At 36.1% G+C, this 12,718-nt stretch overlaps 1 protein-coding gene across 2 annotated transcripts in view; it reads left to right on the plus strand.

Moving 5' to 3' along the window:
• Positions 1 to 11,643, plus strand: part of LOC150092389 (lactadherin-like) — a 175,770-nt gene extending 164,127 nt beyond the window's left edge. For both annotated transcript variants that reach the window (XM_090414957.1, XM_090414958.1), the window contains exons 11-12: positions 5,995 to 6,228; positions 10,753 to 11,643. In XM_090414957.1, coding sequence (XP_090271083.1) covers positions 5,995 to 6,228; positions 10,753 to 11,018 — 500 coding nt within the window. In that variant the 3' untranslated portion in view covers positions 11,019 to 11,643. The remainder of the gene's footprint in view (positions 1 to 5,994; positions 6,229 to 10,752) is intronic.
• The last annotated feature ends 1,075 nt before the right edge of the window (positions 11,644 to 12,718 follow it).

A 12,718-nucleotide genomic window follows, 5' to 3' on the forward strand; every position in this document is an offset into this window, starting at 1 on the left:
GATACTGGAGAGGTGTGCATATGCATTTGTCAGATGATGCAAAGTTAGAGAAAACGATGAGGGATAGAGCAGATATGGCTATGCAAGAGGATTTGAACTATATTATTATTATTATTATTGTACAAGCACCTCCATGGAGTCCAAAGACATTGCTGGAGACCCCATCTATCCACACAATCTATCATACCTCTCCGTGAACCCATTAACAAAGCACTTACAACTGACTGGCAACCCATTCCATTCATTCACAACTCCAAGCAAAAAATCTAGTCTTCACAACCTTACTAACCACACCTTTATTTGACTTCCAGGGATGACTCCTTGTTCTGGTTCCTCTAACCAAGTGCTGAAACATTTCCCCTACATCTATCCTATAAAACCCTTTAAGCAACTAAAATGTTTATCATATCCCCTCTCATATCTCCTCTCTATATGAGTGGGTGAGTGGAGTTTCTAGTTCATTGTTGCCAAGTGTAAGATTTTAAAATTTGGAAAGGAAGGATAGGATGCAAAGTATATATTTGGTGGAGAATATCTTGCATAAGGTGCAGAAGATAAGGGATCTGGGAGGAAATGGTGCACAAGAACCTAAAATTTAGGGAACACGTTCTTAATGTGAAAACATCACAATGGATTACGGCAATGATGTAGAGGGTATTGACATGTAGAAGTAAGCGGTTTTGTTCCCTTAAATAAGGTTGGATTACTGTTTGCAGATTTAAGGGGATGAGATTAAATTGGAAAGTGTCCATTGACAATTGGCTTAGGCAGTCACTTAATCTCTGGAATGTTAAGAACAATGATAGACTGTGAAAATGCAATTTGGAGAACCTTGTGAATAGCAGGAGGAAAAGAAGGAGTGAAGATATAATTGAGACATAAGTTCGTAAGAGAATTGTTATATAATTAATATGGAGGAGATAGTTCATGGAATAGGGGAAAACAGGAATAGAACAAGAGCTCCTGCAAGCTGTGTAAAGAGGATGCTTGCAGAAGAATGAGGAGCATGTCCCTTCTGTATGGAGAGTGGATGGTGAGTGGAATGCAATTGGTTGAGAATGTGGTAGATGAGTGAATAAATATAAACAGTGAATGAGTTTAATGGCATAATTCGATGAATTATTTTGACAGTTGGTCCTCTTATGATAATTTTTTTAATTTTGAGGTCTAATGATGATAATAATAATACTCACTTTCAAATTCACTTGACATTACTGACTACCCACTCCTTGTCAACATTCTTAGTCAACTTCTCAGGATGATTTCTCATTTTTTGTCTTTTCTCTTGTTCTATGAGAAATATTCTCTGCATCTATCCAATAAGTACTTCTCGTGTCGCATTTTATATCTATCCCACAAAAGATTAGCCTATAACATGTTAGTATGCTGTAAGTGGAATAAAGGCTGTTAATCCAGGAATCCAATTTAGCCACTTCAAACCTCCAATAAGCAGAAATGCTGACCAGTTTCATCACTAGTGATCTCACACCACACCACATTATGAAAATCATTTGCCAAACTCTGAGTTTCATTATTTTATTTCACAGTTATGTGGATAGACCTAAAAAAATCCAACTAATGTACGTGGTGTTCCTGTTAAATAACAAGACAAGTTTTTTATGTGTACTCTTAATAAAGTTGAGTAAAATAGTATATTATTTTAACTACTAGAGAGTGTTCTCTTTCCAATGAGCCATGCAATTTGTGATAGCTTCATTAGTGCCCTCATAGATTCTGTTTGAGTGAGAGGGTGTTAGTGCCTTGTGTCAAAACTTTGAAAATGAACACCAAGTGGTGATAAAATCTTATTTTAAACTGGGCAAATCCATCTCAGAAATGCTTAATCAGCTCACAATACCACATGGGGATGACTGCTTATTACGTGCACTGCGTAAGTCTTCGAGTCAAAGAAAACAATGCTGATTGTTTTCTTTGACATTCATGAAATTGTTCATAAGGGATTTGTTCAAGAGGGCCAAATGCTTAATGGTCAGTACTATCTCACTGTCATGCAACATCTGAATCAATGCATGTGACGAGTAAGAGGGTAGCAGTACCAAACAAATATTGTGTGTTAACTGTGAAACAGTTTCTCACTTCCATATCCACTTACTTAGTTATAGTATAACCAAGTGGAAAAGCTTTCAACATCTATCTCTAATCCAGAGTATTTTAGTAATAAGGTGTGACACTTTTTGGCTACTTGTATATGGAAATATGACTTCTGCATTACTTCAACCTTGGTATCACTTCTAGGTCTGGCTCTCACTCATGAGACCTCAATAAAAGTCAAAACTGGTCTGGGTTGTGATCCTTCCCATAAAGAATAGCATTAGACATGCCCTGTTGTAAAGTTACTTCACATGTAAACTTTGTTTGCTTACACTTGGATAAAGGATTAAAGCTAGAATATAATTTCTTGGCATCTTTACTTTATAGTACAACCAAGTGGAAAAACTTTCAACATTTACTTCTACAAGTCACTTTGTCGGCCTGGTTGGTTGAGTGGTTAGCATATCCACTCTCCAGCCAAAAGGCTGTGGGTTTGAATCCCACTGTGGGCATGGATGTTTGTGATTGTCTGTAAAAATACTAGTGGTGGCGGTGGTGGGAGGTAGATGCCATTGGTGTAGTTGCAGCTCATTATATCATTATTGGTGGATTGAGTGGTGGAGATAGAGAGCTGTAGAGTAGGTGATCTCCCTCAATGAGTCTTTGGACTCCCTGGAGGTATCACATAATAATAGTAACAGTAAAAATGTCAGTGTCTTCCATATCATTGCCAGAATTAATTGTGTTGTCCTCACAATTTTTGTGATGTATGCTCTACATTTTCAATCTTTATCCACCATCACCCCAACATCTCTTCACCTCCAACAATATATTCCCACCAAGAGTAAACTCTACATCCCATCTTTATTTCCCAAATTTTAAAACCTTACATTTTGCTACATTGAACTGTCATCCTTACCCCCATACCCTTCACTCAATCTATTCAAGTCTTCTTGCAAGGCCACAACATCTGCTCTATTCCTCATAGTTCGTCCCTACTTTGCATCATCTGCAAACAAGGCTGTGTACACTGAATATCCCCATTCAAATCTTCCCCAATATCATTAACATATAGGTTAAACAGTAATGGCCCTAAAAAAGACCCTGAGGCACACCAGTAATGACTTTCTTCTTCCAGAATATTACTCCCCCATACGCAACTTACTGATACTTATCAGATAGCCAATCTCCAATCCAATGAACTAGTCTAACCTCATCTACTCTACTTTGATTATCAAATGCCTTTGCAAAGTCTAAGTATACTATTGTGTATCCAGCTCCCCCCCCCCATCCAATGCAGCTGTCATCTTATTGTAATAAGTAAGCAGATTACTAAAACATGACCTCCCTTTAGCAAATCCATCCTGTCCATCAAAGATAATACCACTGTTGTCAACTCAATTCTGGATCCTGGATCCTGGTTCTTACCAGCTTCTCAACCATTTTAACAGCTGCTCCTGACACACAGATTGGCCTATAATTTGATGCTTGAGTTTTGTCACCTCCCTTATGAAACATTACAATTCGTCCTTCTTCCACTCATTTGGAATTTCACCCAATTTAAGGCTCATATTAAACAAATATGTCATGCCAGATGTCAACTCCCTGGCACATTCCTTCAAAATACACAGTGATATATCATCAAGTCCCACAGCCTTATTAACATCAAGTTTGCTCATTTCTTCATATACCTGTTGCTCACTCACAGTCGGTCTCTCCCCTGCATCATCCATTGCTCTCAAATTCTCCATGATGTCACATTCACAAGGAAAGACCTTTACAAGCTGCTCATTAAATATCTCAACTACATCCTTCACAGAAGTTGTCCTTATACCATTTTCTCCAATCAATATCATCCTACCATAATCTTTTTTTGGCTTCATTAGCTATCTGCTGCTCATACTGTACTTTTGCTACTCATACTAACCGAGTCACCCTCCATGCCTGTTCTTTGTACTCCTCATGGAATTGATTATTACCACTCATCTTATGTTGCCTCCATAATGCCTTCTTTCTCTGTATGTATGCTTAATCTTTTCATTCAGACATTTCCCACCTACCCTATTTAACATTGTGATCCTTGGAATTATGGCTGGAGTGCTATGCGATAAGAGGGTGCCAATCAATCTAAAAGACAAAATCTACAGGACAGTAGTGAGACCAGCTATGACATATGCTATGGAAACTGTGGCCCTGAGGAAAAATAACATCAGCAGGATGGAGGTAGCGGAGATGAGAATACTTATGCGGATGTGCAGTGTGACCAGAAAGGATCGTCTGAGAAATGACTATGTAAGGGGAACAGTGAAAGTTACGAACCTAGGAGCAAAGATACAGGAGGCAAGGTTGAGATGGTTTGGTCATGTGATGAGGAGGGAGGACGAGTATGTGGGAAGAAAGGTCATGCAGATGGATGTGCAGGGGAGGAAGAAGTGCAGGCAGCCAAAGAAGGATGGAGAGAGATGGTGAAGGAGGACTTGAGGATGAAGATCTTGGATGTGGTTACAGCCCAAGACAGGAGGATATGGAGGAGACTAACTACAAACAGCAACTCTACTAGGATGTAACTCTTTTTCTATCATCAATAGCACTCCACTTCCCTTTTTACCCTTTCTATTTTATATGGAGGAGACCATATAAAATAGAAAGGGTAAAAAGCATGATTAAAATGTGTGTTTTTAATCATGTTTTTTAATCATGTTTTTAATCATATAGGAGGATAAAAGTTGTAGTACTTATTCAAAAGTGAAATTTTTAAGTTTTTAATTTAATTTATTGTACATTAATATTTTAATTAATTGTTACATTTTAATTAATATATTATGGCTGAGTAAATGTCAGTTTTTGAATGTTTAAATAATTTACATTCCTGATAATATATTGATAACGATAAAGAGCCAAGAGGCTATTTTTCCGGTGGTGTAAATTAAGTTAGGGGGATAATCATTATTTTAAAGCCAGATACGAAACTCGAAATCTAAGAGTTTCATGCCGAAGAACTATCGGCGAGTCCAAGTGTAAGTCATCACCTGGGTGGTACAACACTAGGGCAACTCGTTGCAAAGGTGGAGCAAGATCCGTCACTATCCTTAATATTTTCTCATAATGTAAAACACAGCTCCTAGGAGATGTATTACTGTTTTACATTATGAGAAGAGATCACTACCCAGACCAGTTTTGACCTTTATTGAGGTCTCATCAGTAAGTAGGTAGACCTGGAATACCAAGGTTTAAATGAACCGAACTTTCATATACCTATATTACCCTACTAACGAATTGCCAGACCAGTGTACCCATATATTATTATTACTACGATAAAGAGCCAAGAGGCTATTTTTCTGGAGGCGTAAATTAAGTTAAGGGGATAATAAATCCCTCATTATTTTAAAGCCGGATACGAAACTCGGAGATTGAAATCTAAGAGTTTCATAGGGTTTTTTCAAGAGTTTCATAGTAAGGGTATATATGTGAGTTCGGTTTCACTTAAACCTTGGTATTCCAGGTCTACCTACTCACTGATGAGACCTCAATAAAGGTCGAAACTGGTCTGGGTAATGACCTCTCCTCATAATGTAAAACAGTAATACATCTCCTAGGAGCTGCATTTTACATTATGAGAAAATATTAAGGATAGTGACGAAGCTTGCTCCACTTTTGCAACGAGTTGTTGCCCTAGTGTTGTACTACCCAGGTGATGACTTACACTTGGACTCACCAATAGTTCTTCGGCATAAAACTCTTAGATTTCGATCTCCGAGTTTCGTATCCGGCTTTAAAATAATGAGGGATTTATTATCCCCTTAACTTAATATATTGATAAATTATTTAGCATTTTATTTTATATCTTTACTTTAAAAAATCATACAAAACAATATAAACTAAACAAGCTATTCGTTTTATAAGAGCTAATTAGCTGTTTATTTTACTTATTCTATATTTTAGTGGAGAATTTGGCATACAACAAGGATACATGGGTGAATGATAAACGTCATGCATGGATTGGATGGAAATATGGACATTCTTCTTTTGCTGTAGATGGTGAATTGGAAGCTCCGATTCAGAGATGTGCCATTTTGGATAACTACTATGCAGAAAACCCAGTATGGATGGTGGATTTAGGCAGCCATATGACTGTCAGAGGAGTTTTAGTTTTTACATGGCAAGGCAAAGGGCAAGGTATGAACAAAAGAACACTTTTTTTTTTTTACCTTCTTCTTTTGTATGGATTTAGGAAAGAGAATATTGTTATGAAGCAACATCTGTTAAACTAATTAGATTAATTAGAATTGTTTGGAGAATGCTGCATATGTGATTACTTAAGTCGGAAGCTCAAGGATTGTCAAAACATGAAGGTTGAAACTGAATTGTTCATGTATCAATGGTTACCATTTTTTTTTTTAATTTAATTTTTTTATGATATGCCTTGAGAATTCTTTGCTTTGGGATACAGGTTATTATGTAAGCATGTCTTTATTAGCGTTAGTGCTGAAAATCTCTTATCACACAAATATTGTAACAAAAGTGAGAATTTTGTTGAAAGCTGTATTACTTATTTCTTTGTAATATATGATTTTGTTTCCCAAGTAAACAATAACTGGTTCTTTAAATATCAGTTTAAAAACCTCATCTTCCATTACATATTAGGCTGTGTCCTATCACCACCAATAACTTGGTTCATAGAAACTTAATTGATGCTCTGATAGGTAATCTTATCTGTATAGTTTGCTCTGTCTGTCTCTATTATAAGTAATCTCTGGCTGCCTATTCTGCAGGATGAAAACCCAAGATTATTATTATTATCATTATAATTAACTCCCGATGTCCATGGAATTAAAGGACTCATTGCAGGAGGTCCATACACTCTCATTAAAAAAGATCATTGAACCATGTCTTAAACCCATTCACAGTTTCCACACTCGCCACACACACTCACTCTCAGACAATGCATTCCACTCACCAATCACACTACATGCAAAGAACCTGCTTTTCATTCCCCCTGCTCACACTCTCCTTATACAGCTTCCAGGGATGGCCTCTTGTTCCGCCCTTGTTTTTCTCTACTCTATAAAAAATCTCCTCCACATTAATCTGGTAACAACCCCTCATGCTTGACATTCCATAGATGTGACACTCACTTAGCAAACCCTCTCCAATACATCCTCATCCCCTTGAAAACAGGTGACCCAATCTGCACACAGTAGTCTATATGTGTCTGATCAAAGCTTTGGCATGTTGATGCCCTCCTCACTCCTCATTATTGTCATAATCCATTGTGATGTTCTCACAGTTTTAGCAATATTATGACCCCTAAATTCCAAATCTTTCCATCATCGCTCCCAGATCTCTCATCTCTCCCACCTCCTTCAAAATTTCCCCTTTAATTGTCTTTCCAATCAAAGAGTACTATCATTGACTGAGTTATGGAGACCCTTTCAAAATTATATTTAAGTGCAAAATTATATAAAATTTCAAATAAATATTTTTGCAAAAAAGACCTGAAAGGATTGTTGGAAGAAGTGAAAAAGAATAGTGAAGGAGCTAAGATTTGTGAGTCTGTTGCCACAGTACAATCCAAGTTAGTTGAGAAGTTTTGGTAGTAAATAACTCAATACATAGATTGTGCAGGTGATTAAGACTTTTAAGCTGTTGAGAGGTAGTTACAGGGTTGACACTGGGGAATTCTTTTGCTTTGTGGAATGGGGGGAAGGAGTGAGGACAAGGGGCCATCCCTAGAAGTTGGAAAATGGAATTTATTGTGTGAATTCTTAGAATTATAAGAAAGGATCTGTCCCAGGTATAAATTGCAGTTAAATAGATTTGGAATTAGGTGCTTTTAGTGTTTATCTAAGAGAGCAGATGTGAAAAATCAAAAAGCAGGAGCTATGTGCAGACAATGTTAAGGTAAGTAACTGAAAATATTTCAATGAAATTGATCTGAAAGATGGTTTTCTGGAAGGGATGACCTAAAATATGATGGCATTGGATATATGCTGGTACTGATAGTTGCATCTGTAGAAATTAATTTTGCATTATACCAGTTGTTTTGGATTGGAGAGACAATAAGGAATACATAAGTATCTGTAAGCCTAAAAATAATGCTTGACTTAGATTGGGATGAGTGCAGGAATGCAATCCCACTTCCACTCCCCTCCTTTATCAGGGCAAAACTCCACAACAGAGCTAAGTATAAAGTCTTGAAATTTTGGATCCACTGACAGGAGACCTCATATACTTGGCAGAAGTTGACTGGAGGAAGTAGACAAAGCATATGATTTTAGGATGATAGTCAATAGAAATTTGAAGTTCACTAACTTAAAATGTGTCTGTCATATCTCCTCTTTTCCTCTTATCTACCAAACTTAATCTACATGCTTCAACCTCTCTCCTTAGCCAAAATTCCAAAGTCCTGAGTCTTAGTTGCTCGTCACTAGACCCTCTCCAATGCTTCCATATCACATTGTATAAAGTCCTGAGCAGACCACACTTGGACTATTGTTCTCGAATTTGGTCCCCAGGATTTGAAGGGGATAAATTAACTGTGTAAAGGGAGAAGAGACGGATAACGAAGATGGTATCAGGACTGTACAATGTTAGTTATGAAGACAGGCTGAGGGAATGTGGACTGCAGAGTTTGGTAGATAGGAGGAGAGGTGATATGATTAAGACTTTTAAACTGTTGAGAGGTAGTTACAGGGTTGACACTGGAGAGTTCTTTTGCTTGATGGAACAGGGGGAAGGAGTGAGGACAAGGGATCATCCCTAGAAGTTACAAAAGGAAGCTGTGAGCAAGAGGGTGGTTCAACCATGGAATACATTGCCTGATAGAGTGATGAGAGTGTAAACAGTCAATGAGTTCAAGAAGTGGTTTGATAAACTTTGTGTTTTCTAGGATGGGCCTCCAACATGATGAGTCTTTTGACTCCATGGAGACCTGAATCATAATCATAATAATAATAATATTTATTTAGAGAAATGTCATTTAATAACATCGTTTCATAAAAAAAAAAAAAGCTTTATATTTTCAAGACAAGCTTTGGAAAAACAGTATAAAAATAATTTCCACATTCTTTCCAAGAGAAGTAGTTGACCTGACCTGATTATCTATCTTGTTCCATTTAAAACAGGAAAGATTGCAAATATTTCTAGGAATAAATATTACTATTTAACTTGTATATTAATGATATTGGCGAAGATTTGGATGGAGATATTCAGTTGTTTGCAGATGATGCAAAGTTGGGAAGAACCATAAAGAGTAGTGAAGATGTTGTGGCCTTGCAAGAAGACTTGAATAAATTGAGTGATTGGGCAAGCAAATGGGGGTGTGAGTTCAATGTTGCAAAATGTAAGGTTTTAAAATTTGGAAAACAAAGATGGGATGCAGAATTTATGCTTGGTAAGAATATATTGTTGGAAGTAGAGGAAATAAGAGATCTGGGAGTGATAGTGGATAAAGATCTAAAATTTAGGGGTCACATCACCAAAATTGTGAAGACAACACAAAGACTTCTGGGAATGATGAGGAGGACACTGACGTGTAGAAGTAGGGAGATTCTTGTTCCATTGTATAAGGCTTTGATTAGGCCACACATGGACTATTGTGCCCAGATTTGGTCACCTGGTTTTCAGAAGGATGAGGAGATGTTGGAAAGGGTCCAAAGGCGACTGACTAAGGTAGTTTCTGACCTCTGGAATGTCGAGTATGAGGAAAGATTGAAAAGATGTAATTTGCAGAGACTAGTGGAGAGAAGGAAGAGGGGAGATATGATAGAGACCTACAAGTTGGTAAGGGGTTGCTATAGGATCAATGGTGGAGAAGTTCTACAGCGAATAGTGGGAGATCAGGGGAGAACCAGAGGTCATCCCTGGAAACTGTATAAAGAGGGTGTGAGTAGGGGAGTGAGAGGCAGGTTTTTTTCGTGCAGAGTTGTGAATGATTGGAATGCCTTGCCTGAGAGTGTGGTGTCTGCAAGGAGTTTGAATGTGTTTAAGACCCGGTATGATGAGATGTGTGTGAGATAAAAGGACCTCCTAGATGAGTCTTTGACTCCATGAGGTCTTGTTTAATAATAATAATAATAATAATAATAATAAATATATTAAAGGAAAATGCTAGGACTGATATGTCACATTTTTAAAATAGATACCATTAAACTTTTTTTTTTTTTTTTGGCACATGCTTTCAAAGCAAAATTCATTTTTATATTTTGTGAATAAAGAAATGTTTAGCAAAAAAAAAAAGTACAACTGTTGAAAGCCATTGAAATTTCTGATACAGTAAATTCCAAGCAAAAAAGTTTACTTTATTGTTCTCAAAGTAATAATAATAATAATAATATAATGCTGCATTTCAGTTAACTGGTTAATGAACTCTACATTAACCAATTAAAAGTTGAATAGGTAATTGCATCATAAGATGGAAAATTGTCATGTGTTTATTAATTAAAAAATCATAAGGTGGTTTTTATATTTGATCCATTGCTGCTTAGTTGAGGTGAAGGCATATCTGTAAAGACAGAAACACTACTTATACAGCTGATATAATAAAATTAAGAGGTTCCTTGATTGCCCCTGTGTAAAATAAAATTTCCTTTAAGTATATGTGTATTAGATTCAAACCAGTGTACATTTTAAAAAACAATTATGATGAATTTCATTCTGCACTGTCTTCATTTTACTGATTCACAATTTTCATGTTTACAGATCGTGCCAATCAACATAGAGATCATCTTCACAATTTAGATAAATTGATTTCTTATGTGGAAGGTAAGCCTCGACTGGAGAATCCTGATGAAAGAAAAAAGTGTGCTTCTATTTCAAGAATGAATAATGCGCTTTTTCGAAGAAAGTTGCACTTGGAATGTCCTCAGAACCTTTCAGGCCGTTATGTCTATCTCAAAGCAGTGGGTGTTATGACCCGGTGGACCAGACTATTTTCAGCAGTTCTTTGTGAAGTAATGGTCTACTGATATGTGCAAGTGATGCTTTAACATTAACAGAGATCACTGTTTTTCTTTGAAACTATTAATTTTCAGTATCTCTGGAAACTGCTTGGAAGAAAAAAACAAATTACAAACAGTAGTTGGTATCAATAGCAATTTTGTGAATAGCAGTTTTGTGTTTAATCATCATAATCACTCATCTTTATAGTGATTGGAACATAATACATTTCACAGTTAAATATTTCCATCAGGAAAATATATGATCACCAAGTATTCTTTTAGCAAAATAATTTTTAGGAATTTATGATCTGACTAATAATTTGGAAGGTTTAGAAAAACCAAACTACAAATCTACATGTTTTTTTTTTATTTTTAGGAATTTCCTTAAGAAGTTTATTATCCTTTATCGCCAGATATATTGGAATATCTTCTTTAGTGCTTGAGATCAAGAAAAATCCACATGTGTGGACAATTGAAGAATAGAGAGAAATAATGGACAATTCAAAATATTGCAGTCAAGTTCCTTGTAAAATAAATGATGAAATAACTTTTTAACCATACATAGGACTTATTTTAATTTGTTAAGGTATTAATTTATATTTACCATGCCTAATTATGTAAATAGAACATAAAAAAGTGTGCCTATCCTTAATGTGGCATAGCATTTTTTTTTTGCAACCCATGTTTCTCATGATTTGAATATTCACTCACACTCAGGTAAACATTTTGCAGATAGCAAAACAATTAAAACAATAGTATCATTTCTTATCTATTATAGTTTACTTATATTTTTCTGGTTTAAGTTGAAATAGTGTTATTTATTTATTTATTTTATTTTATTTTTGTTTTTTTGAAAAGTCTTTACTGGGCAATTTTATAATCTGTTTATTGAAAGACGAGTTTGCTTGTACATGTTTTCTAGTTGTGGTTCACTAAGTGTTCTATTACACCATGTATCCAAAGTCATGTACTATTATCTTTGTTTTGGAGCAGGATTCACCAGTGGTTAAATTCAGCTGGGGCCCTCTGGGGCCCCATCCCAGAACTTTTTTTTTATGGACCAGGCCCGGACCCAGAACATTTTTTGTTTTGCGACTTTTCTTCCTTTACAGTAATTATGCCTACATTATTGTGTTATTATTCAACAATTGTTTACAGTTTTGAATGTGTATATAAAGTCAATATCAACAGTCGCCTGATTACGAACACGTGATGAAAGGAATGGGGAGGTTTGGAGGTTCCTGTAATGCGTTATCTTGCAGCGATTGACAAGCAAACATTATTGCAGCGCAGTGTAGTGGAATTTTGACAGACTCGTAGTAATATTTTGTCTTTTCTGGTTGGCAACACTATCAGCAACAGTCAGTAACCAACAATAGAACAGCAGATTACTAGTTATTTATCAGAGCTTGTGATTGTGAGAAGCACAAAGAAAATCATGTAATATTTTTTGTGTTTATGTAGGCCTACTATTTCAACTATGGATAAGTATGTTGGTACCTTCTTTAAATGGAAAAATAGCTTGGATGACAGTGATAATACAAAACGAGTTTGTAATGACAGTTTGTGTGTAGTTTCTGAAAAGAGAGAAGTCTGTAACGAATCCACAGAAACACAGGATTCCATCAGTTGCAATGCCATAATATTAATACATTGAACGAAAGGAAAGATTTGCAGACTTGCTGGACACTCGACCAGTGGATCGCGTTCAAAGGTAAATACAATTG

This window comes from Typopeltis vanoorti, chromosome 26, assembly GCF_054136105.1.
Source record: "Typopeltis vanoorti isolate ZY-2024b chromosome 26, IOZ_Tvanoo_1.0, whole genome shotgun sequence".
Taxonomy (NCBI): domain Eukaryota; kingdom Metazoa; phylum Arthropoda; class Arachnida; order Uropygi; family Thelyphonidae; genus Typopeltis; species Typopeltis vanoorti.